The 24479-nt window shown below is 56.4% G+C and overlaps 12 protein-coding genes across 12 annotated transcripts; 8 read left to right on the top strand and 4 right to left on the bottom strand.

Moving 5' to 3' along the window:
* Window positions 1-10: 10 nt before the first annotated feature.
* On the top strand, window positions 11-1604 carry POSPLADRAFT_1042709 (hypothetical protein; the record flags this gene model as incomplete). The annotated part of the gene is made up of 9 exons (XM_024478155.1): window positions 11-225; window positions 283-341; window positions 482-528; window positions 717-886; window positions 918-981; window positions 1038-1139; window positions 1200-1297; window positions 1386-1437; window positions 1500-1604. The coding sequence occupies 9 exons, from the start codon at window positions 11-13 to the stop codon at window positions 1602-1604; spliced, it is 912 nt and encodes a 303-aa protein (XP_024344292.1).
* Window positions 1605-2765: 1161 nt separating this feature from the next.
* On the top strand, window positions 2766-4587 carry POSPLADRAFT_1130022 (hypothetical protein; the record flags this gene model as incomplete). Its single annotated transcript, XM_024483907.1, has 12 exons — window positions 2766-2980; window positions 3039-3097; window positions 3155-3174; window positions 3227-3295; window positions 3356-3427; window positions 3481-3580; window positions 3639-3895; window positions 3950-4027; window positions 4084-4185; window positions 4246-4343; window positions 4402-4465; window positions 4531-4587. The coding sequence occupies 12 exons, from the start codon at window positions 2766-2768 to the stop codon at window positions 4585-4587; spliced, it is 1191 nt and encodes a 396-aa protein (XP_024344293.1).
* Window positions 4588-5215: 628 nt separating this feature from the next.
* POSPLADRAFT_1164879 (hypothetical protein) lies at window positions 5216-6618 on the top strand (the record flags this gene model as incomplete). Its single annotated transcript, XM_024487847.1, has 3 exons — window positions 5216-5307; window positions 5413-5585; window positions 5654-6618. Coding segments are annotated over exons 1-3 (1167 nt in total), but the record flags the coding sequence as incomplete, so codon positions are not given.
* A 565-nt stretch (window positions 6619-7183) lies between these two features.
* Window positions 7184-9045, bottom strand: POSPLADRAFT_1164882 (hypothetical protein; the record flags this gene model as incomplete). The annotated part of the gene is made up of 2 exons (XM_024487848.1): window positions 7184-8873; window positions 8926-9045. The coding sequence occupies 2 exons, from the start codon at window positions 9043-9045 to the stop codon at window positions 7296-7298; spliced, it is 1698 nt and encodes a 565-aa protein (XP_024344295.1). The 3' UTR covers window positions 7184-7295.
* Window positions 9046-9188: 143 nt separating this feature from the next.
* Window positions 9189-10897, top strand: POSPLADRAFT_1164885 (hypothetical protein). Its single transcript, XM_024487849.1, has 2 exons — window positions 9189-9619; window positions 9675-10897. The coding sequence occupies exons 1-2, from the start codon at window positions 9269-9271 to the stop codon at window positions 10710-10712; spliced, it is 1389 nt and encodes a 462-aa protein (XP_024344296.1). The 5' UTR covers window positions 9189-9268; the 3' UTR covers window positions 10713-10897.
* Window positions 10898-12551: 1654 nt separating this feature from the next.
* POSPLADRAFT_1072391 (hypothetical protein) lies at window positions 12552-13577 on the bottom strand (the record flags this gene model as incomplete). The annotated part of the gene is made up of 3 exons (XM_024482513.1): window positions 12552-13311; window positions 13366-13492; window positions 13545-13577. The coding sequence occupies 3 exons, from the start codon at window positions 13575-13577 to the stop codon at window positions 12614-12616; spliced, it is 858 nt and encodes a 285-aa protein (XP_024344297.1). The 3' UTR covers window positions 12552-12613.
* A 112-nt stretch (window positions 13578-13689) lies between these two features.
* Window positions 13690-14600, top strand: POSPLADRAFT_1164891 (hypothetical protein). Its single transcript, XM_024487850.1, has 4 exons — window positions 13690-13723; window positions 13924-14008; window positions 14064-14443; window positions 14497-14600. Exons 2-4 carry the CDS (start codon window positions 13964-13966, stop codon window positions 14504-14506), a joined length of 435 nt encoding a protein of 144 aa, XP_024344298.1. The 5' UTR covers window positions 13690-13723; window positions 13924-13963; the 3' UTR covers window positions 14507-14600.
* A 2156-nt stretch (window positions 14601-16756) lies between these two features.
* POSPLADRAFT_1064121 (hypothetical protein) lies at window positions 16757-17520 on the top strand (the record flags this gene model as incomplete). The annotated part of the gene is made up of 3 exons (XM_024481765.1): window positions 16757-16797; window positions 16847-17161; window positions 17214-17520. Coding segments are annotated over 3 exons (533 nt in total), but the record flags the coding sequence as incomplete, so codon positions are not given.
* A 68-nt stretch (window positions 17521-17588) lies between these two features.
* POSPLADRAFT_1130221 (hypothetical protein) lies at window positions 17589-19597 on the bottom strand (the record flags this gene model as incomplete). The annotated part of the gene is made up of 9 exons (XM_024483934.1): window positions 17589-18208; window positions 18266-18281; window positions 18339-18421; window positions 18469-18557; window positions 18613-18734; window positions 18789-18827; window positions 18884-19150; window positions 19204-19350; window positions 19406-19597. Coding segments are annotated over 9 exons (1575 nt in total), but the record flags the coding sequence as incomplete, so codon positions are not given.
* A 399-nt stretch (window positions 19598-19996) lies between these two features.
* Window positions 19997-20618, top strand: POSPLADRAFT_1128148 (hypothetical protein; the record flags this gene model as incomplete). The annotated part of the gene is made up of 3 exons (XM_024483709.1): window positions 19997-20207; window positions 20269-20388; window positions 20443-20618. 3 exons carry the CDS (start codon window positions 19997-19999, stop codon window positions 20616-20618), a joined length of 507 nt encoding a protein of 168 aa, XP_024344301.1.
* Window positions 20619-20952: 334 nt separating this feature from the next.
* POSPLADRAFT_1042720 (hypothetical protein) lies at window positions 20953-21540 on the bottom strand (the record flags this gene model as incomplete). Its single annotated transcript, XM_024478156.1, has 2 exons — window positions 20953-21396; window positions 21451-21540. The coding sequence occupies 2 exons, from the start codon at window positions 21538-21540 to the stop codon at window positions 20953-20955; spliced, it is 534 nt and encodes a 177-aa protein (XP_024344302.1).
* Window positions 21541-22003: 463 nt separating this feature from the next.
* POSPLADRAFT_1127020 (hypothetical protein) lies at window positions 22004-24433 on the top strand (the record flags this gene model as incomplete). The annotated part of the gene is made up of 7 exons (XM_024483583.1): window positions 22004-22148; window positions 22182-22968; window positions 23022-23168; window positions 23220-23277; window positions 23331-23834; window positions 23901-24181; window positions 24235-24433. The coding sequence occupies 7 exons, from the start codon at window positions 22004-22006 to the stop codon at window positions 24431-24433; spliced, it is 2121 nt and encodes a 706-aa protein (XP_024344303.1).
* Window positions 24434-24479: the final 46 nt, after the last annotated feature.

Consider the following 24479-nt stretch of genomic DNA (forward strand, 5'->3'; position numbering starts at 1 on the left):
ACTCGTCACAATGTCCCGCTATCTGCACCTCAACCCCCCCTTCCGCGCTGAACACATCGGATCGCTGCTCCGGTCCGCGAAGGTCCTGCAGAAACGCATTGACCACGGCGCGCAGAAGTGCACGGCGGAAGAGCTACACGCCGTAGAGGACGAGAGCATTTCGGCAGTTGTGAGACTTCAGCAAGATCTCGGTTTGAAAACCATCACGGATGGCGAGATGCGAAGGTGAGAGTCCGGGCACTAGCAATACAGTATTATTTTGCTAATGGACGTAGTTCCCAGAGGCCTATTTTATGAAGGTATGTTCGAGAAGCTCGAAGGAATGTCAATTATCCCTAATCGTAAGTTACGTCACTCGGGCGAGACATGCGAGACTGATTGCACGTAGGAATCTTATCGGAATTCAAGGTATAGACTTTAGGCAGACACAAGCTGCCTCCCTGTGCTCAACAGCTCGAGTTATATATTCCGTATGTCGCAGCTTTCAAGGCGATGGGGTTCACCGGTTATACATCTGTCTATTGCAATGTCAGTCCATCATTCACTGTAATTGCTCAGTTTGCGAGGCAACTAAGTCAGATGGACAGGGCAAGATCCAGCGTAAAAGAGGTATTCATATGGAGACTTTATATTTTTGAAAGGCCTGGTCGCACCTGAGGTACATATGATCCGCCATTTGTGGTACAAACGACTTGATCCGTGAACTGTCGACGCAGGAAGTGAAACACCTCAAGATCACCATATGCGGACTAACCTGGATGCATTCCCGCTATGGCTCTGAGTACACATACGATCAAGCTGTCTACAAGTCTGACGGTGCGGATTATCCTGCTTTGACATGCTCCTTAGAATCTGATCATTCTGGCCGTGCAGACGACTACTTAAGGTGAGGGATGTAATCAGGGAATTCACTTCAGTGAGGGTAGTTTTGATCGCATCGCGGTCAAGTTCTTCACCAACCTGAACTTCGACTGTTACTATGTACGTCCAATGCCTTGTCATGGTTCGACGGAAGGTGACGATGTCAATTTGTGTAGCTGGGATATGATTCCGAGCGCGCGGGCAGTTTGGAGCCTCTTCAATATCTACCCCTCCACAAGACTGTCGTTCTAGGCCTTGTGACAAGTAAGAGTGCACAGGTTCGTCGTGATTCAAACTGTGACATAACTCGGGATCGACGTTTTGTACAAAGCGTGTAGATGGAAAATTTAGGGGATATCCGGGAACGCGTTGAGAAAGCGGTCGACATCATTTCTCAGGGAAATCCCAAGCGATCGCGGGAGGATGCGCTGAATCAGTGAGTTCGGCTTGGTTTCATCGTGTGGTCGTACTCTGCGACTCACCTACTGAGCAATTGGTTAATGACTTCCCAGGGTTTGTATCAGTCCGCAGTGCGGATTTGCTTCAGTGTTTGAGGGGAACCCTCTTTCCGAAGAGGTGCGTGGATCATGGCTATATCATCGCTTTGACGGCTTGGTGGCTGACTGTCCGGCCGGTAGGATGAGAGGCGCAAGCTGGGGCTGGTGGTAGAGGCCGCGAAGCAGATTTGGGGACCGCCTACGGGTAGCCCTCAGGCTCCAGGCCAGGCGTTGGAGAAGCATTAAGGCTTGAAGACGACCGTGAGGCTGTCTTCTCTTGCGCAGTAGCGCCGCGCACGCTCTAGGTATGCCAGAAGAGATCCTCGGAAATATATAATGCATGTCTGCAATGGTTCTATAATGGTACCAATACGGTACCAATAACGATGCAGTGCAAGGTCAGTCTGGGAGCCCTCGGGCAACGATTGGCCGCCAGAAACTCGGGTCTAGCGTCCCACCTCCACGGTTCTGTACATAAATCTTTGGAACGTTTGTAATGTGAAAAGTGGCGTTCAAACGCAAATCCGGCGAATTTCGAATATTGTGGCGCATCAATTGCACCTGCGCATGTTCTGACGCGCGGAGGCGCCCCGACCGCGAGCGAAGAAGGCATGACGGTCATGCTAGGATCTCAGAACGCGCATGAATTCGTGTGTCTAACTCCATCAACGACCGTACAGGACAATGCTAAGTACGTAAGTATGCACACGGCGGCTACTGACTTGCTCCGCGTTTATCAGATTGCATGCACTTGAATCTCCGTATTTGCGGACGTGCATCGTGCATGCGATTGTGTCCCAAAAGCCTACCTGAGACCTGCCAAACTGTCCATAGTCGCAGTCAGCTCGCACTGTCTGAAGTCACCTCACGATACGCCGCAGACCCACTTCTCGCGACGCAAAATCCGCGTCCTTCGGGTCCGTCCCAGCATTTTGGTAACACGGCTTCCCTGCAGGTATGCTTCCATACATAGAGCCCAATACCTCCAATTCTCTCACGTCGTCCTCATGATTGGAACTCGCAAGTACAGGCGAACCTGGCAGCGATCCCGTGACGCGGGGGGCACCTTGGCGTCTCGAGCCGTCTGCGCTCTGCCGGGTCCGCCGCCGCAGTGCGGCAGTTAGCCATCGACTCTCAGATTCAGGTGTGCCACAAAGCGATCAATCACGATGGGCACGGAGCGTCGGCCACTGTCTATCATCATCATCATTATCATCATCCTGCGCGCGAGAAGCGCATCACGACTGCGTCAATCGGCCTACCGCATGTGCCATGCATGTCCGTTAAAGCTGGCGCCGCGTAGTAGCCGACGTCTGCGTCCGGTGCCATAAATATACAGAAGCAGCAGCTTCCAGCAGCCCAGCACTGCGAGCGCACCCCCACGGTATCTCGTAACTGCTAACTGCCATGCCCCGCTCGTTGCATCTGAACCCGCCTTTCCGCGCGGAGCACATCGGGTCGTTCCTCCGCCCCGCGACGCTCGTGCAGAAGCGCTTCGACTACGAGGCGCAGAAGTGCTCGGCGGAGGAGCTGCGGGCGCTCGAAGATGAGAGCATCCCGGCGGTGGTGGCGCTCCAGCGGGAGGTGGGTGTGAAGACCATCACCGACGGTGAGATGCGGAGGTAAGAACTTATTTGCCGGTACTTAGAATGAGATGAGAATCATGGACCTGATCTACAGAGGTGCATTCTATGAGGGGATGTTTGAGAAGCTCGAGGGCATGACGCCCGTACCCAATCGTAAATGAGATACATTAACTGGAACGAGCGCAGGAGGCTGATCGTCTGGTTTCATAGGGCCGTTGTCGGAGTTCAAGGTATGCCGTTCGGACTAGGGCGATGTTCCGCCAGCGGTCAACAGTTCTGTAGCAATACGTCCCCTATGTCGCGATTTTCAACATGATGGGATTGACTGGCTACTCGTCCATATACTGCAGCGTCAGTCTGTAATTCGTGGTCTTTGCTGAGCATAGATACCACTGACAGCCTGGACCACAGAGCAAGATACAGCGGAAGAGAGGCATTCACACCGAAGACTTCGCATTCCTGAAAGGCTTGGTGTCGCCCGAGGTACGACGGACGTAGCACCGCTTGTACTGTTCCCGTTCTCACCACCAACGCAGGAGGTGAAGCGTATCAAGGTCACTGTTTGCGGACCGACATGGATGCACCTGCGCCACGGCACGGAGTATACATACGACAAGTCTGTGTACAAGACTGATGGTGCGCATCTCTCTTCTGCTGCGCGCCGTATAGTAGTCTCACTGTGCTAGCCACGCAGAGGAATACTTTGCGGACCTCATCCGCGTCTACCGTGAGGAGCTCGCCGCTCTCTACGAGCTCGGGTGTCGCCACATCCAGTTCGACGACCCGACGTTCGCGTTCTTCTGTGCCGACTCGATGATTGTCGGCATGGAGCAGGCGGGGGTTGACCACGAAGCGCTGCTCAGCCAGTATATCGACGTGTACAACGAGATTCTGAAGGACCAGCCTGCGGACCTCACGCTCGGGCTGCACACTTGTCGCGGGAATTTCAAGGTTGGGAACCTCCTCCTGAGATGTGTGGACCAAGCTGAGGGACGCGAACACTAGGGAATGCATTATAGTGGGGGAAGCCTCGACCGCATTGCGGTGAAGTTATTCAACGATCTGAACATCGACTGCTACTATGTATGACCGATGCTTCGCCGCAGCTCCATGGATGATCAGGCTGATCAATTCTATAGCTAGAGTACGACACTGAACGTGCCGGGGGTCTAGAACCCCTGCGACACCTTCCCCTCAACAAGACTGTCGTTCTAGGCCTTGTGACGACGAAGACAGGGAAGGTGAGTTGCGATGTCGGGGTCCGCACGAGCAGGATTGCTCAACCCTTTGGTGCGATGCAGATGGAAAGTGTAGACGATATCCGGGCACGCGTTGAGAGCGCGGTCGAGATTATCTCACAGGGCAGCCCAAAGCGGTCAAGGGAGGACGCTCTAAATCAGTGAGGCCTAGTCTGCGCACGTTCGGGCTGCCCTATTGGCTGACGGACTCCATCGCAGAATTTGCATCAGCCCGCAGTGTGGGTTTGCGTCGGTGTTTGAGGGTAACCCTATCTCTGAGGAGGTGCGTGGGGTTGACAAATTGTGACATGTTCTTGGCAGTTCGTGTGTTGACGCCTGTCGCTGCAGGACGAGCGGAGCAAGCTGGGGCTGGTGGTCGAGGTAGCTAGGCAGGTCTGGGGGTAGGAATTGCGCGAAAGTGGATATGGAGTATTAAGAATTGAATGGGATTGCTTCAGCGCGGCGACGGGGGATTGTCGTCATCTGGAGAGGGCGTTGTGGGGCAGCGATGGGAAGCGAGGCGCGAGGCCTGGGCTGTGACCGAATGCGGCAGGCTGACTATGGCGGGTATTTCATTGGCGCGCGGTGACCACGGCTATCGACGGCTGATATACTCCTGCACTTGCTGCCCTCTCTTTTTCCGTTCCGTCGTCTGCAAATCCAGTGCTGTAAAGCACGAGCAGGCTGTGTATAGTTGATCCCACCACTTCTTGGCGACTCCGCTGACAGGTGCCGGGGTAAGTTGCCGAGCCTACCGCCTGACCGTCGCTGCCATCCATCCGTCCCTCTTCTTCTAGTCATGCAGGTCTCCAAGCCTCGCCGCCACAGAGCGACCCCCTCCGATCCCTTCAACGACCCCTCTTCTCTCCACGCCCACTCGCCCTCCTACTCTTCCTACGGCGTCCCCACCCTCTCCAGAAACGCCCCTCCCCAGCACTCTGCCCATCGCCCGCCCCCGCCCCCGCCCAAGGTCCCTCTCAAGCAGTCCACCGCCAGGAGGCAGCTCCAGCCTTCCGCCATGAACCGCGATCAGGTCATCGAAGCTGTCCGTGACACCGTCCAAGTCCGGGGCTCCGAGTCCAACCCTCGAACCAGGATGAACAGGAGCAACACCGAGGTCGTCACGTACGTTATCGTCTGCATCGCTTTTCGCTCACACTCTAACTTCGCCCCTTCTTCTTTCGCCCTCGTCCCCTGGACACCCCCTCTCGCCAACGCGGCCGTTATCAGAGCTCATCCAACCTTGAAACCCATCGCTCCCACGTCCCGCCGTTCACACTCGCAGGACTCCGGCATGCAGACCCCCGACAAGAACAAGTCTACTGGTCGCGCACGCCCGGGCAAGAAGGGCTCGTCCCATGCAGACGTTATCGATAGGTTGGATTTCTCTGGCGTCGGCCCCAGTGCGTCTACCTACTCCTGCAATCGGCATTCCCGATAACGATTACTAATTGGCTTTCGTTAACCCCAGTGTTCCATCATGATGGACCTTTCGACGCCTGCGCGCCCTCTCGTAACCGCCACCGGACAAAGGCTCCCATGATGGCGTGGAGTGCCGTGACCGACGCCGACAAGGAGGCGCTTGCCAATGCCCAGGAAATGCCTCGGGCGTACGAGTCGCCCTACCCGACGTCGCCTGACGTCTACGTGCCCTACGAGGCCCCGAAGAAGAAGTACGACGCCATCGCAGAGGCTTGGGGAATACACGAGCCTGAGCCGTTCGAAGACTTCTCCGCAGGTGGCGGCTCCTCCAGGATCGGCAGCGAAGCGTACCCCTCGCGCAATGGCACATCGCGACGGCCCGCCGAGCGCGCCCAACGGGACAAGCAACGTGAGCGTACCAAGGATGTGCGCCCCTCCGCCAATCGCCAGCAGTCCAAGCGCGGCGCCCTACCTCCTCCCCAGCCAATTTTTGTGCCGGAGGCGGATGGGGAGCTTCCCGCTCAGGCTCAGGGCGAGCCTCCTTCGCCGACGACCGACGCCCCCAAGCGCTCCAAGTCTATCATCCGGCGCATCCGCAAAATGCGCGACTCGCCAAACATCCCCCTGGGCGCCGACGATGAAGGTGCCGGCCGCGACCCTTCTCCGACGTCGTCCGCAGAGAACACGGCGATGACGACGCACTCGGCACCCGCCTACGCTACACGGCCTACACACCGTGCGCAGAACTCGCTGCTCGGGCGCTTCGGCCGCGCCGCCAATCGCGACCTTTCGCCAGGCAGGGATGACGGAGGCTATGTGTACGTCGAGGACCCGCCCCCGATGAACAAGGAGAAGTCGCTGCCTGCGACGCCCGGGCGTGGCGGGTACAGCCCTCCTGCCGAGAACGTGCCAGACTACTTTGAGCATGCCGGGGGCGACGCCGCGGTGTCGCCCGGAGGGTCGAACCTGGGCCGGAAGACGAGCCTTATGAAGAAGGTCAGGGGCGTCGTCAAGGCCGCGAAGGCGTGAACGGCGCCCACACTCCGTTGTTTGTATTCGTGCGCTCAATGCGATTCGCTTGCAGTAACCTATTCTATGCCCCACCCCTCCTTCCCTTGCCGTGTCGTCCCATCTCGGTTGATTGCTCCGCGCGTCGTTGCGCCTGTCTTTCCTTCTTGCCTCCCCTGTGCCTGTAGACGAAACCCGCGTCGTGTGCGGAATGGCATACTACCCGCTGCGATCGCGCACATACCAGGCTCCGGCCACCATGTTCGTTGGGCAGTGACCCGTCCTGTCCAGTATCAGAGACCTAACATATCTTTCCGGTTCCGTGTACGGTCTTCTTACTGTCTCCGTTCCCCCCACACCGACGCTCGTTCCGTTTCTGGTCTCCGTTCCCATCTCTGGCTCAGTGACCACTGCTTTGTTCCGACACCCTCTGTAGTGTACCTTACGTGAACCTTGTCTGTCGGTACAGTACGCACTTTTTTCTCCATTGTCTCCGACGGCCTGTATGTAGCTCCCCTCCTTGACGATTCTCACCGATCACCGAATATAACTTATCACGATGCGCGACGACTTTAGCAGGATGCATCTTCCATCTCGGTTCCTGAGATACAACAGCGGATGCCATAAATACAGCATGGCGACCGACTTTAAACCAATACAAACTTGATGGATCGTATGCTGCTCTACGTCCGTACACTGATGTGCGCAGCAGCCAGGGCTTCTTTCACCTCGTCGATTCCCACTTCTTGCCGGTGGAAGATGCCCGCGGCCAGCGCAGCCTCCACGCCCGTCCCCTCGAAGACTTCCACGAAGTGCTCCTTCCTCCCGGCACCGCTGCTCGCCACGACCGGTATCCGCACGTTCTTCTTCACCAGATTGACGAGCCCGAGATCGAACCCGAGCCCGGTGCCGTCCCTGTCGATGCTGTTCAGGATGATCTCGCCGGCACCGAGCCTCTCGACGCCCTGCGCGAGCTGCACGACGGACAGCGGCCGGTCCTCCCGCCCGCCCTTGACCGTGCACTGGTACCACCACGCCCGGCCGCGCTCCTTCTCCGCGCCGTCGGGCGTGCCGTGCACGAGCTCGGCCGCGTACGGCCCGTCGTACGCGGGGTCGACGTACACCCTCCGCGGGTCGATGGACACGACGACCGCCTGGCGGCCGTACGCATGCGCGATCGTCTCGATGGCGCTCGTGCCGTCGCCGTCGCCCACCCCACCGTCGCCCGCGCGCGCACGCATGCGCTCGACGGCGTACACCGCCTCCGTCGCGACGCTGACCTTGTCCGCGCCCGCGCGGAAGTACGCGCCGGCGACCTCGAGCGCGCTGCGCGGCGTGCCGTCCGGGTCGACCGCGTCCTTGATGCCGCCGCCGATCGTGAGCGGGACGCAGACCTCCGCGGCGGCCGCGCGCACGACGGCGAGCATCGGCTGGTCGCGCAGCGGCGAGTGCCGGAAGGACGTGATGTTCATGAGGCAGAGCTCGTCCGCGCCCGCGGCGTAGTAGCGCGCGGCGAGCGCGACGGGCTTGCCGAGGTTGCGGACGGCCCCCGCGGTGCGCGCCTGCAGCGTGTCGTCCGGCGCAGACGGCGCCTTCTCGCGGACGTCGTACTGGTCGCCCTTGGTGACGACGAGGTCGCCGTTGTCGTTCGAGCGGACGTCCATGCAGGCGACGATGCGCTTGGTGAGGCCGTCCCTGGGCTTTGGGGGGCGCGGGATGCACGGTGTGGGTGGTGTGGACGCGCGTGCGGACTCTGGCTCGCTCAGCCATGCGGCGAGCAGCTTGAGACCGGCCGTGCCGGATTTTTCGGGGTGGAACTGGCAGCCGAAGACGTTGCCCTTGCGGACGGTGGCGACGAACACCTCCTGGCCATACTGTGTGGTGCTGTGGACCCACTGTGCGGCGTCTGGCTGTGTCCAGTCGTACTTTGCCCGATATGAGTGGACGAAGTAGTAGTGGGACGACTCGTCGAGGCCCTCGTGCGTCTTGCATTCCGGGTCTAGCAGCTCCGCCGCATTCCACCCCATGTGGGGGACGGCCTTGTCCGCCCGGTCAAACTCTTGTATGACAGCTGGTATGATCCCCAAACCTGTCGAAGAAGGTGACTCTGTGGAGGACTGGAAGAGGACCTGGAGGCCGATGCATATGCCAAAGTACGGCCGGCCAGAGGCGATGTACTCGCGGAGGGGCTCAAGGTAGCCGCGGGAAATGAGGCCATCTATAGCACTGCCGAATGCGCCGACACCGGGGAATATGAGGCTCTGGAGGGGGTGGATTGGTGTCCGTTAGGCTCGGAACAGAGAGAGGACTGACGGTGGCCTTGTGGAAGTCAGCGGGGGACGATATCCATGTGAAGTCATAGCCGAGTTTCTTGAGGGTGTTTGCGAGGCTCTGGACGTTGCCAGCGCCGTAGTCGAGGAGGTAGAGGCCCATGGGGGGCGGAGGAGAAATGGGAATTAGACATTTGCAGCTGAGGGAGTCACTGGGAGAAGGCGGATCTAATCTAATCTAAGGGCGCAGAGGATGGCGCGTAGATGGCGCCTCGCTCTCGACTGGCGATGACTCCAGAGCAGCATGTAATTTTACTGTGCCCTGCATTTCGTCCCCCATCTCGGCAATCGCTGCCTCCCTCCATACAAAAGCCCGTCCACGCGCCATGGCCGCCATCGCAATCCCTGTACGCAAGTCCTCCAAAGAGGTCCACATGTCCCCCTCCACCCCTCCCGCCCTCCACGAGCGCATGAACCGCAGAGACTCGCTCGCGTCCCCTGCCGTCCGCGCCCCCAAGGTGCTTCACCCCGTCGACAACGACGACCTGCGCCTCCTCCTCCTCGAGAACATCAGCCAGGAGGCCGTCAGGGCTTTCCAGGCACAGGGCTTCCATGTCGACCACTCAGCCAAGGCCATGTCCGAGGACGAGCTCGTCGAGAAGATCCCCCAGTATCACGCCATTGGCATCCGTAGCAAGACAAAGATCACCGAGCGTGTCATCAAAGCCGCTTCGAAGGTGAGCCCCCGCCGCCCATCACGCGTTGCCTATGCTGAGTCCGCGCCGTGATCAGCTCCTCGTTATAGGGTGCTTCTGCATCGGCACAAACCAGGTCGATCTCATCACCGCCGCCAAGGCCGGTATCCCCGTCTTCAACTCTCCTTTCTCCAACTCGCGTTCGGTCGCCGAGCTCGTCATCTCCGAGGTCATCGCCCTCTCGCGCCAGTACTTCCAGCGCGCGTTCGAGATGCGCGAGGGCCTCTGGAACAAGCAGTCCAAGGGCTGTTGGGAGGTCCGCGGCAAGACCCTGGGCATCGTGGGCTACGGTCACATCGGCGCGCAGCTCTCCGTCCTCTCGGAAGCCCTCGGCATGCGCGTTCTCTTCTACGACGTGGTCAACATCATGCCCCTCGGCTCAGCCCGCCAGGTTGAAACGCTGACCGCGCTCTTGAACGAGTCCGACTTTGTCACGCTGCACGTCCCCGAGCTCCCGGAGACGACGAACATGATCGCGGCGGAGCAGCTCGCGGAGATGAAGAAGGGCGCGTACCTCATCAATAACGCGCGCGGCCGCGTCGTGGACATCCCCGCGCTCATCGACGCCCTCAAGTCTGGGCACCTCGCTGGCGCCGCGCTCGACGTGTACCCTGCTGAGCCCGGCGCGAATGGCGCGCCGTTCGACGACCAGCTTAACTCCTGGGCAAGCCCGTTGCGCGCGATTCCAAACGTGATCCTCACGCCGCACATAGGCGGGTCTACCGAGGAGGCGCAGCGCATGATCGGCGAGGAGGTCTCGTCCGCGCTCACCCGCTACCTTAACTACGGTGCGACCATCGGCTCCGTCAACTTCCCCGAGGTCGACCTGCGCGCGATCACTGCGGAGCAGCTGGGCATCCGCGTCTGCCATGTGCACAATAATATCCCCGGCGTGCTGCGGCAGGTCAACGAGGTGTTCTCGCCGTACAACGTGGAAAAGCAGTATTCGGAATCGAAGGGCGATATTGCCTACCTCATGGCGGACATTGCGGACGTCAGCCCCAGCGACATCAACAAGCTGCGCGAGCTCATCAGCAAGACGAGCGCAAACATTCTGACGCGTCTGCTGGCATAAAATGTGGGTGTGATTCCATGACTGTACAAAAGGCCAGGATGGACGGCCATCGCATGACTTAGTGTAGATAATATACCGGGCCTGACTTCCACTCAACTGGATTTTGAGGCTATCTTGTGTAGTCTGGTGCCCATAAAGATGTATCAATATTTGCTGACCTTGCTCTATGTAATATCATTGGATTGATTGATCGTGAAGTCTGACCCGACTCAAGTCAGTGAGTAGTACGTAGTGCGGGAGTATCTTGTACATCCGTGAGTTCTCCGGACAAAAATAGTACAACGAGACAACTGTGGTTCATAGGTCCGAGGCTCATCACGCATCCTCCTCAGGATCGCCGATACCACTGGCAAGGATAGCAAACTGAGTCTCAGATTCCGGAAGACATGGCGAATCGTAGATCTTCGCTTGGCGATTAGCCCCACGGCCCTTCTTGAGTTGCACGCTATGTTGACCGCATACAATCAGCTGAAGTCGAGTAAAGATGGATTCGACGAATACACGTACCGGGTAGTAGATGCATGAGCTAAGATGTTACCTCCGATGGGCTTCTTTTCGTTGGCGGCGTATGGACCAGCCGAGGCATCAGGATTGGACATAACCTGGTTCGTCATCACAACAGCGATACCGAACTGAGGGGAGAGAAACGTTCAGGAACGGCATCCTAATGTGTTAGGCCCGTGTGACATGCCTCGTCAGCCAGCCGTTGCAGCGTGCGGAGAAACTTCCCCAGGTGGGCCTGTCGTGCTGAGAGCTCGCCTCGTCCGTTGAAGTCCGTGCGATATAGCGCCGTACAGGAGTCTATAATGAGCAGACAGAATCTACGCGGTAATGTGCCATGAGTACGATCCCAGATAAAGACTCGCGCATACAATCAGGTCGGGCTGAGCCGCTCACCTCGACTCCGACATGAGCGCGCTCGCGGATGTCAACAGCTGGTGCTGGTGGTCGGCGTTGTATGCGCGGGCATATGCGACGTTGTCCAGCACCTCCTCGCCGTTCAGGCCCAGCCGCTCGGCGACTGCAAGCAACCGCACCGGACGGAAGGTGCCCTCCGTGTCGATATAAAGACACTTTCCCTCGCCTCCGCCCATGTCGACTGGGAGCTGACATGTCACGGCGATAGTGTGGCAAATCTGCGACTTTCCTGTGCGGAACTCGCCAAAGAGCTCGGTGATCGCGCCTGTCTCGATGCCGCCACCAAGGAGGGCGTCGAGGTTCTTCGATCCCGTAGTTATATGCACGAGTTCAGACCGCCGCGCGTGCACTTCAGTTGCGCTCTGGAAGCCAAGTGGGATGATCTTATGTGCTGACCAAGAAGTCGGTGAGCCGTCCGAGTCTGGAGGTTTCTCATGACTTACCTTCTGCCAATATCTTGTCAGCCTTCTGTTCTGAAATACCTTTGATCTGCATCAAGGCTTTCTTGGGAGTATATGCGACGGCCTCGACAGTATGAAGCCCAGTTTCTGCTAACTTCTTAATGTCTTGAGCGTTGATGCCTGCTTCCTGCAGCTTCTGGACCAGAAGAGGGCCAGAGGTCTGAACTTCTTCCTCTTCAATCTGAGATGCTTGCGAGAGCGATGCCATAGCTTGTCTTGTGGTGAATAGGACTAATGATACAATCGAATGCGCAGTACTGTATGGTGGAAGACAAGCTCTAAGAAAGACTACGCCCCGCGCCTCACGCGCGTTCGTCACGTGAACGCGTCTCATCTGGCACATTAAGCGCTCGTTCTCCGGCGATTTCTCGGACAGACTTCAAGCTTTGCAAGTTTGAGCCTCTTGGGATGTGTGCAAGATATTCAGGTCTTAGAGATAATAAGGCAGCACACTATAATTCGTGGCAATGATTCGTGGTATTTCTCCATGAATCCAGCGTAGTACAGGAATGCTGTGATAAATCAGAATGTGTAAGAACGCGGAGGCACGACGGGCTTCGCCAGCGTTCGCTCAAACCATTCGACCGCCGCCAAGTCGAGGACTAATCGTGGCCACTTCACCGCATCGTAGACCTTGAGATCCTTCGCGGTAGTCGTCTCCACCTTGTAGATGTTGCTACTCGCTCGCTTCAGTCCGTCGGGGACTGCCTCATGCCCTGACACGAAGAGCGTCTTCTCCCATCCGAGCTCCTGAATCCTCTCCGCCAGGTTTCTCGTCTTGGCACTTGACCACTCTAGACTCTCCACGATACCCAGAGAGTTCTCCTTCACCCTCGCACTCAAGGCGACCCGCATGCCCATCTGGATGACCTTGCGGTTCAGCTTGGTGCTGAAGTCTCTTGGATGGGGACCAAAGGCAACACCTCCTCCCCGCAGCATGGGACTCTGTCCGTCACCTAGACGAGCATTACCGGTGCCCTTCTGTGGCCGAATCTTGCGGCCGGAACCGCGCACATCGCCTCGCGTTTTCGTGGAGGCGGACCCTTGTCGAAGGGAGTCCAAATGATGGACGACGCAAAGATGGAGAATATCGCGTCGGATTGGATGTGAGAAAACCGTGGGGTCCAGTTCGACCACGTTGTTTGCTGGCGAATGGCTATCTTCCTCTGGCTTCAAGAGGGAAGACAGCGTGATGTAGACGGGCGGGTTGAATGGCGTCACTGCATTGCCTCGTGCATTAGAACATTCAAACATGTCGTTCATAACATACGCACCATTAGAGAGCCTCGTCTCCGCAATTTGGGTTGGAGTTAGCGCGACATCGTGCGCGACAACCGAAGGTATTGACAGTGACTCAGGGCTCGCGGCCGTGGTTAAGCTACGACATGCGGAGCGAGAGGACTAGACGAAGAATAAATTAGTCGTTTGTATTCGAGCTCATCCGCCTGCTAACCTGCCCCAGCGCACGTCTCAGTGCAGACAACATGAGAAGAGACCACAGGATTGTCTGAGACAGGCGCTTAATTCGTGAAGTAGTCGCGTGGGAACTTTTGTCACTTCCGGTGACAATAAGCCGAAGTCTATCGACCGCCCGTATACCGACCCGCAGATTCCAAGAAGACCTCCGAAGGGGTGAGTTTTTGCCTCTGAACCGGCTGCTGCATTCGATTAGGGCTGGCCATGCAAGGCGACGAAATTTCGCGAGCGAAATGCGACGAAATGGGATGGATTCGACTTGCGACTTTCGGATGACCCTTCTCAGGCGGCTGCGCACCTTTCGGATTTCTTGCTTGCTGTGCTCTCGGGCTATCGCTGAAGCAATCTCACATTAGCTTTTGCTAGTCGCCCACGAATACCGGCCTTTCCTTCAAAATGGCATCATCAGCGAAGGCCGTCCAGACGTTCGGCAAAAAGAAGGTACGTCTGTCCAGTGCGCCATTCCCGTTCCCACTCACAGTACTTACTCTGTTAGACCGCAACTGCTGTTGCACACGCCAAGGAGGGCAGGGGTCTCATCCACATCAACGGCTCCCCCATCAACCTCCTGCAGCCCGAGATCTTGCGTTTGAAGGTCTACGAGCCGGTTCTTGTTGCCGGCGAGGAGAACTTTGGTGTCATGGACATCCGGGTGCGCGTGAAGGGTGGTGGACACACTTCGCAAGTGTACGCTATCCGCCAGGCGATCGCAAAGGCTCTGGTTGCATACTACGCGAAGTTCATCGACGCATACAGCGCGATGGAGCTCAAGAAGAAGCTCGTCGCGTACGACCGAACGCTCTTGATCGCGGACCCGAGGAGAATGGAGCCCAAGAAGTTCGGTGGTGGAGGTGCCCGTGCTCGCAGGCAGAAATCGTGCGTATCCTTCTGGCTCTGTAACCGATCTGCTCTCCTAAAATCTCTCCCAGGTACCGTTAAGCTGCATTGGCTCTCCATCCGCTTTGCATTGTCATGTTCTACCATCATTGTATCTACTCCCATGTCATGGCAATATGCAGTTTTTATGGGCACTACCTGACTGAGGACTGGAAAGCTATGTCGCTATATGCATGGAAGAGCAGTTGGCTATGGATAGTCCGTTCGCAAGTTGCACAGCCGGCCCAGAGACAATTGAATAGTATTTATTGGTCCACTGCGAATCTGCAACTTGCTTCATAACTTTCAGTCCGAGTACCTGCATCGACACACGTGACACGAGAGCGTTGATTGGGCATCTGAATAGATCGTCCCATCAAAACAGGTGTAAGTTGCAAGCACTACCGTGGCTGCGACCTTCTCGTGCTACCAACTCTCGCATGCTATGACCACCGTCCAAGTCGAGAATATCGTGGCGACAGCGTCTTCCCTCCCCTCTGAGGGGACATCGTCTCAAGTTTTCTTGGATCACTCCGGACGGCCACTTCGTGTATTTGTGGAAACGTCGGAATTCGCTTTCCGTCCTAAGCTCGTTCGGTCTCTACGAGTTGCGTGCATTGTTCTGATATGATACTGTGCGCTCACACACGCCACAGAAAGGGGGCGCCTCAATTGCTCATTATCCCACGGAGGCGCAGATAATCCTGGTCGATTTGGAGACGGATGCCGGAAAGCAGTTCGTGAATGATTGGGGATCCGAGTCGGGAAAGGTGGTATTGGACTGGCAATGGGCCCGTCAGTGCATTGATCGAGGGCGAGCCCTCCTTGTCGACGATGACTGGGGAGGGTTTTGCGTCAATAACGATCAACACGATGATACTCTCAAGGCACAAGTCGATCTCAATAAGTCTGTGTCCGAGCTTTCTTCTCTTGTCCAAAAGTTGACTTAGAGAAGAAGCCCCCTACCTACCCCCAGACACACACCCCCAGGAACAGGACTGTCCGGACAAATTGCGTCACAAACCATTCCAATTAGCCAAGAAATCGGGGCTGTCCAGCTGAACTCACTCGGGGTCCCTCAGCCAACTTCGTCACAATTCTCAGCAGCGCCTTCAAACGGGGGTCCTTTACCCATCCAGAGTCTCGCCAGTGCATTAAATCAGCAATCAGCTCAGGGGCCATCTAATGTTCTTAATTTGTTGATAGATGCTTTACGAGGCTCTAATACCTCCCAGTCGCAAACCTTCCCTCCTCAAACTATTCAGCAGTTGCAGATGAGTCTCCTCCAGGCCGGAGGGATATCGCAGCCTTTGCCCTTTGTACAACCGACCGCACTGCACAACGGTACTCCGCAGAACAGTCAGTATGCGAGCCTCGCAGCGTCTGATTTTATGCATGGCTATCCAGAGCCTGCCCCTCCCGCCACGGCTACACCACAAAGTCCAACTGCCCCCTTGACGCCGGTATCAGAAAGCGTATCGCATGTGCGCAAGAAACGCAAGGCCTCCCCAATCTCCGCACCATCTTCCTCGTTCCCTTTGACTCGTAAGGGGAAAGAACGCGCCAGTTCCTCCGAGCGGCCTCGCAAACTCTCGCGGAGCAGCACGACTCCACGTTCTTCAGGCAGTCAGCTTGCTTCTCCTCCATCTTCGGCACGGCGGCTTTCTGTGTCGCATGCGTCAGAGGTTGAACTGTTTAAGACTCCGGCAGGCGAATCGATGTCATTTTATGTACAAATCGAAACCCGGAATAGAGGCGACCTTGTCCATGCCATAAGGGTACGTTGTTCCCTAATAACGACCATGTAACGTCTCTTACTGGCCGTTCGGTTACTTTAACAGAGGATGGGCGGTAAGATCGTGTCAGACGTTCCCCAAGCAGATGTTGTCGTACTCGCGCCGCATTCCAAACCATTCGCCGATTGGTATAAACGGGCGGAGCAGGCACAGAAAGACGCTGTGCAGGCCAGTTATGTACTGGACTGTATAAGTAAAGGCTCGCTTTTGGACGTGGACAGCTATCTGTTCGAGGAGGCGCCGCCGATACAGCGAGGGCGTCCTCCAAAATCTCCGCGCAAGGTGGTCGAGGTCAAGAACCCAAAACCGAAACCGAAACCGACGCCGAAGACAACCAATAAGAAAACCCAAGCACCGAAGGTGCAAAGCGAGGCTGTCATTCCGATGTCGCATTCTGAGCGATCGCCAACCCCACCACATAAAGTAACCGTATGGCAAGAAGGCAAAACCCTCTACTCGGCAGAAGAACGCGAGTATATCAACCGCTACCTCCCCATCCTTATCGCGCGAGACCCGGAGATGCCACTTACATCCATTGCATCGAAGATGTATGAAAAGGTTCGTTCCTCTCTTCCTGCTCTGGCATTAAGAGTTTATGCGCCCACAGATGTCCCATCATTCTCTCAAGTCGTGGAGGAGTTTCATTTCAAGGTACAGCAGCGAGGTCGATACACTCAAGAAGAAGGCCTTCATCGCGCGCCGCAAGGCCGAGAATGTCGCAAAGCGAGAAGAGGCCAGTGGCGTTATTGCGTCACCTCCGACTGTGGACAAGTCGTCGCCAGAACCCGAAGCGTCTGGTTCCATGCAGCAGTCTGTTCAGGACATCGACCCGGATGGTTTCAAGACTATGACCGAGTTCTTTGCAGATGGTTTTGCCGACAATATGTCGGACGATCAAGTCTGGGAAGCTCTGGCTGAATGGGTCAGTCGGCTGCTCCCCTCTTAGGTAGCTGTACTAAATGTCGTTCTTATAGCACCCTTCTCGGACAGCGCGCGAGTGGCAAGATTTCTGGGTCAAGAATGGGCCTGAAATCAAAGACGAGGTGGACCGACTTAACAGTCTCGCCGATGAAAATGATGGTTATGACCAGGCGTTAGATGCCGATGGCAAGACCGACGCAGATATAGATGTAAAGGCAGAAGCCTATTGAGATCGCAGATCGCACCACATCTTGTCACCCAGCTGAATTATTCTTAGGATATGAACCTCCGGTTCGTCACTGTAACTTCTTCACGTTGTAACACTCGAGTACGATACTTTCTTGTATGTTGTCCTAATGCTAGTGAGGCATCAAGTAATCATGACCGCGTCGACGTGAAATCTTCGTAGCTTCAGAGTGGAACGAACATCAGCGTGTTCTCCAAACATACATAGTTCCCTTGCCGCCAACTCCTACGACGACCCTGCCTCCAAGTGCAACTTCGCATGCCGTGATATCAGGGAGCTCTGACCGCCGCGTCTCGTCCACAGTCACGTCCAGATCCCATCCGTCCACACTGTCAAATAATTCTGCGAGCGGTGCAGGCGGTGGCATGCGTGGCAAGAAGTCAGGAAATGGGGCATCGTACACATCACCTTGTTCTGGCGGTGCATCGTCATCATCGTCAACAGCATTGCCCTCACTATCGTCCTCGCCGCTTGATTGTTCTTTGTCGCCGTATCCAGTGGCTTGTAATCCATCTTCACCCACATCCGTGTCCACACCTGCGCTTGCGCTGAGGCCCTCCACATTCCCAGAACCACCAGCCCGTTCAGTGTCGTCCAGCCTCAGATTCTCGGTAAGTGCTACGACGTCCTCGCTAATGGGGAACGGTATGGGTGCACGCGGACTGAACTGCGACAAATTGAACACGCGGATAGTCTTGCCCATCGGGACCAAGAGCAGCGGGTCGTGATCGAGCGACGTATACACTGTCATGTTACGGGTGGTCATGGGCAGATGGTATGCAGACAGAACCTTGAATGACTCTGGAACAGTGCATCAATCAATACCATTGCGGTGCTTTCTCTGATGCCGCTACACACCGCTGTTGCGATAGTCCTGTCATGCGCATGAGTGACATGATGGCGACAGTGTGAGGCCGACAGGCAAACATACACTAGCACAACCTCGCATGACCTTCTGTATTGGCTTCCCAGGCGGGAGATAGCGGTCGAACCCAAGCCATTGCCATATAACAACTGCGGGAATGAGCCTATCGGAGATGAGATGGCAATCGAATCATTACCTGTTCCATTTTCTTCGTACATATCATCTCTAGTAGCTCCTCGCATGATTGCAGGAGCGCTGTGGGAGACAAGAATGTCGCCGCTGAGCCTTGATGCATATTTAGTGGCTGGAACACAACACAAGCAGAACGTGCGATTCCTACCACGCAATCGACAAAACTCGCGCCTTGTGGATGAGATGGGTACTGAACAACGGCCTGTCCTCTCGAGAGAGGACGTCTGGCTTGTATGGCGGCATGCGCCATATCTTGACGGCTCTGTCCATCTAGACGGTGAAGCCGAAATGAACGTCAATCGCAGACAGATGTATGTTACTTACACCGCACGTAGCGATCAACGGCGAGGACGGATGAAATGCCTAGGTGAAACTCTCAATAACGAAAATCACAGCGATCATATTGTAGAGAGGTGTACCGCGCAGAACACGGCTCCCTTGTGTCCGCCGGAGCGTCCGCCTACTAATACAGCAACGCAGCGGCCGATGCCTTCGCCCTCAGGCTCGGACGAATGGAGACCATGCGCTGGTCCGGCGAGGCTAGGGGTTGTATTGGGGAGCCAGTGTGGATTGTTCGGGGTTTGTATTGGGGTCAGCGTTAAGTCGTATACACGAGTAGTGAAGTCCCTGGATGTCGTACAGAATATGTAGGGATGGTGTGGATGGACCGCGAGAGAGGTTATTAGCTAACAGCAAGACCCATTCAGAACTGTAGGATTCATTGTACAGAGCTGCTTACCCCTCCGTGTCCGCGTAGCTTGCCTACGATGTTTCTGGTCTTCACGTCGAGTATGAATACGACACTAGTCGCAGTGAAGACAATCATGGGATCGGTTGGAGCTTCCGGGTTCAGGGTCCATGCAACACAGGCGACGTTCCATGTTGGCTGTATTACAATCTTAAGCTCAATGCACAATGCTCAATAGTCTGGGATACTGTACGTCGTGGAGGCGTATGCGGTGTGCGGTCACACCGAACTTGGAGAAGATGACCAGTGCACCGGTGCAACCGACCGCAACCGTACCAGCATACTCATGAACCATAACCTTCCAATTGCTTAAGATCTCTGCATCTGCTACAACGCCATCCCACAAAGTACTCATCGAGTCTGGGCCCCAAGGGAAGGTTGCGCTACAGTGAAATGGAGATGCATTTCGATTGTTACTCTAAGAAAGAGTTTAACAGCCTGTGGCAACTGAATGCACAGTAGGGCGACGGACAGCAATAAGCCTCTTCAGAGTGAATGGGTGAGAATCCGTAGAAGCTCTGTACCAAGGAACAGCCTGTTCTATATTTGCCGGGGGTATTTCCGCCATCCACGCAGCCACCAGCCAGAGTGCAAGTATATCCAAATCCGAGACACAGAAAAATGCGAGAACAAGGAGGAGATCTCGAGACGACAAGAGGTAAGGGAAGGAAGAGGATGCTACCCGCCACAGCAGCCCAAACGGGCAAGTGCCCGAGGCGACCCGCGCGTGCTGCACACAACACAACTCTGGTCTCCATCCTGTCTTCCTCCGCCTCCGTCCTCCATGGCTGAGCACGCCGGGCAACCACACGACGCCTCCGCCGCAGAACCAGGGGCCTACTCGCCCAAGCCCTCGCTCCAGTACGCGTCCGCCGTCGCCCTCCAGGCCGCTGGCATCGGCGCCTTCGTCAGTGCCGTGCAAAATGCGCTCGGGTCGCATACGCGCGGTGCGTTGGGGTTCTTGACGAGGAGTGGAGGAACCATCGGCGTGTTCGGTGTGTCTTGGCCGTTACTTTGCTCGAAGGCAGATGCGCTCTGAACGCCGTGATCGAACAGCTGCTATGGGTGCGACGTTCGCCTTCACTGAAGCTGCGGTCGCAAACACTAGAGAGAAGGATGATGCTTTGAACGGGGCGGCAGGTGCTTGCGCTGCCGGATTCTTGGCTGGAATCCGAGGTGCGCTTGGGTCAGTCGTTTTGGGCAAGTTTCCCTCCTAACCGTACATTTCAGCACGATCACTGCCAATGGCTGTAGCCTCATGTGCTGTCATGGGTGCGGCAATGGGCACCTTTGACTACGGAGGAAAGAGCCTGTATGGCATCCCCGAGACGCAAGAAGAGCGTCGGAGACGCTTCTTCAAGCAACCACCAACCATCCCCAAGCTGGCGACAGCATCAGAAGAGTAGAGCTGTGGTAGAGTATACCTACAAATGTTCGCTGGGCGCGATGCTTGAATTTTCAGGACAACCATACATCTCACGTCTGTTTCCTGATCTCGCGCCTCCATTGATTGCATGCCGCCGTGACGAACAACACACGAAGGAAAGTGAATGACTAAAAGAAGGGAGTATCCGCGCAAGACCGAGACTACTAATTCAAAAACGTCCAGCGCGCCAACAGGCAAACATCAGAAACTGTCCGTGTCCAACTAATCCTTCGTGCAGTCAAACTAAGCGATGAGATGCAATCAACATGACTGTCAACTAGGGCTATCAGGGAATGCACTCACCACCATCACAATCAGTTGTGGTATGCCTCTATGACACCAGCCTGAGTAGCCATTGCGGCGTTCTGAGCGGGGAAGGTGTTGATAGCGACGGAATCACGTCTGTTGTGGTATGCCTCGATAACGCCTGCTGCTGTTGCCATTGCAGGACTAGCCTCAGGGAAGGTGTTAATATCAAGGCTGGAACGCTTGTTGTGGAACGCCTCGATTACACCAGCCTGCGTAGCCATGGCGGCGTTCTGAGCAGGGAAGGTGTTCACATCTGCCGTGGGGGAAGCACGCTTGTTGTGGTACGCCTCGATAACACCAGCCTGGGTGGCCATCGCCGCATTCTGAGCAGGGAAGGTGTTGATAGCGGCGGAGTCACGCTTGTTGTGGTACGCCTCGATAACGCCTGCTGCCGTTGCCATTGCAGGACTGGCCTCTGGGAAGGTGTTGATGTCAAGACGACGCATGCGCTGATGCCTATTGTTGAGACCCAGTCAAAACAGCATCAACTGAAGGGAACGTACCGCGAATGGCATCGGCATGGGGATAGCCGCGGCCTGTCCGACGAACAGGAGGGCAAGAAGAAGCGAAATGGACTGGATGAACGCGAACATGGCGAGGTACGACGAAGGGAGGTGCCTTTGGGAAAATGTTGCTGGTGGCTATGAAAATCGGCTCAACCGTTTGAATCTCGAAGTCGTCCTGCGGCCAAGCGCGGATAAGAGGAATGAAGCTGTGGGGAATTAGTGTGAGTAGATTATGAGAAGGGGTGAGGCTCACAAGAAGAGGGCGCGAGAAAGGAGATGGGAGAACAGGCGACGGGCGAGGGTGCGGTATATAAGGGGCAGGACATCGGTTGCTGGGGCAGCCAGCCATCAGAACAGTTGGCGATTGGATGCAGTCGACTCCTGGCAGCAGCTGGCAGCCCGTCGTTGCCCTGTCTCGTAGTGACCACTCCGCTAATCAGCCAATCAGCGCCGTCCCTTCCCCACGGAACGCAATCGACCGTAAATTCTGCGATCACTCGCCCTGATTGGCTCGTGATTCCTGCAGCACTCAGCTTCGTCCGCCGCCGCTATGTCTGACCCTCGCTTTGCCCGCTTCAAGACTGACCCTCGCTTCCGGCGCATCAAAAAGGACGAGGGCAAGGTCGTCGTAGACGAGCGGTTCAAGGGCGTCTTTGACGCGGACAAAAAGAAAAAGAAGGGAAAGAAGGACAAAGGTGCGTCCACTTGCTCGTGATCTAGTAAGAAAGTGCTCAATCAGATCCCTTCTCAAGACCGGGTCGACAAGTACGGAAGACCACTAGCAGACACGCATGAGCAGGACAATCTACGTCGCTTCTATCGCCTCGAAGACGAAGACAAATCACAGCCGGAGGCTACTACTGGTCCGGACTATGCACGAGGCGCGGTACTCCTCGAGTCTTCCGACGAGGAAGATGACCGTGAGCCTGCCTCTGAGGACGACGAGAGCGATGCGGCAAGCCATATTGTCCTTGGCCGCGATATCTCCAAGCCTATCCCGGTTCCGGATGACGAAGCCGAAATTGACTTGGACGAGGATGCATTCGCCGAGCTCGACGCACAGGCTGCCGCGTATGCCAAAGAGAACCCCGAGGTGGACGGTAACGGAGCTGACGAAGGGCAGCGCACACGCAGGCTTGCTGTCGTGAACCTCGACTGGGAGCATGTACGCGCTATACATCTCTATAAGATATTTTCTTCGCTTGTGTCGCCGACCGCTCCGCCGCTCGCGCCGAGACCTGCGGAAGACACCGCCAAGGATGCGAGGAAAGGGAGGGCGAAAGGCTCCGCTGCCCGCGTCGTCCGGGGCAAGGTCCTCAGCGTGCGTGTCTACCCGAGCGAGTTCGGTAAGGAGCGCATGGCAAGGGAAGAGAAGGAGGGACCACCCCCGGAGGTGTTCAAGAAGAAGACGATCGAGAACGAGGACGACATCAACGAGCGCACCATCTTCGAGGTCGGGGATGGGGAGGATTACGACGAAGACGCGCTGAGGAAGTATCAGTTAGAGCGGTTACGGTATGTTATTCTCAGAATTGGCGAGTGCCCGACATCTGACCCAATGATTACAGATATTACTATGCCATTGTCGACTGCGACAGCGTGGAAGCTGCATCACATATCTACTCCGAGCTGGAAGGCACAGAGCTCGAGCGGTCCGCAAACGTCTTCGACTTAAGCTTCGTTCCAGAAGACATGACATTTGACCAGGATTGCCGGTAGGTCTCGTATCCTTTTCATTTTACGCGGTAATCGACAACTGTCCACAGTGACGAGGCCGTGGAGGACTACGGTGCTACCTACAAAGCCCTTGACTTCAGAACAGATGTATGTACGACATAGGTTACTACCTTGGGGCTACGCTCATCGTTGAGGAATAGGCACTCCGGCATTCGAAAGTGAAGCTGACATGGGACGAGGACGACCCGCAGCGCGTGCAACTCACGCGCCGCGCCCTATCCCGAAAAGAGCTGGACGAGAACGACTTCAAGGCGTATCTTGCATCCTCGACCTCCGGCTCCGAGGACGAAGATGAGCGCGGGCCCCGCAAAGGCGCGGACGCAAAGGCAGCGTCCCGTGACAAGCTGCGCGCACTGCTCCTCGGCGGCGGCGACGACCTCCCGGAGGGCTGGGGCCAGAGCAGGGGCGAAGATGACGGGGACGACATCGACATGGAGATCACGTTCACGCCGGGGCTGAGCAACGCGAACGAGGGGCGCGAGGAGACGACGCTCGAGAAGTACCAGCGGAAGATGAAGGAGAAGAAGAAGAAGCGGAAGGGGGAGGTCAAGGAGCGGGATGCGGACGAGCAGGCGGACAAGGAGACTGGTGCTCGCGACGATTTCTTTGCGGGGGGGAGCGAAGATGAGGGCGCGGAGTCCGGTGTGGAGGCGGATAGCGAGGAGGAGAGACTCGATAAGCGCAGCAAACGCGACAAGCGCAAGGGCAAGCAGCACGGGGAGGGGGAGAAGGAAGACCGGCACATCTCGACTGCGGAGGAGCTGGCGCTGTTGGCCGCGTCTGACAACGTCGACGGCGAGGCCAGACACTTCAATATGAAGGCCGTCCTGAAGGCGGAGAAGAAGCAGAAACTAAAGAAGAAGAGAGGGAAGAAAGCCGCGCTGGAGGAGGAGAATGAGCTACAGGAGGACTTCAACATCGATCTCAAGGACGACCGATTCAAGGCCGTGCACGACGATTATGCGTTTGCTATTGACCCCAGCAATCCGAGGTACGATGGGCTTATTGGACTCTTGGATCGATATCTGAACTGTCTTCCCGCAGATTCAAAAAAACGAAGAGCATGGCAGCTCTTCTGGGAGAGCGCTCGAAGAGACAGAAGGAGAAGACGGATGCCGATGTCCCTGTTACTGCGAAGCGTCAGGACGCGGCAGGCAAAGACAGTCTGAAGAGCCTTGTAGAGAGCGTCAAGCGCAAGAGTGCTGCAGCAGAACAACAACCTGGCAAGCGGAGGAAAACGTAGATTTATACCTTCGTCAAAGTGTTGATATTGCTACGGATTCACTCTA

Source organism: Postia placenta (assembly GCF_002117355.1).
Source record: "Postia placenta MAD-698-R-SB12 unplaced genomic scaffold POSPLAscaffold_1, whole genome shotgun sequence".
In the NCBI taxonomy this organism is placed as follows: domain Eukaryota; kingdom Fungi; phylum Basidiomycota; class Agaricomycetes; order Polyporales; family Adustoporiaceae; genus Rhodonia; species Rhodonia placenta.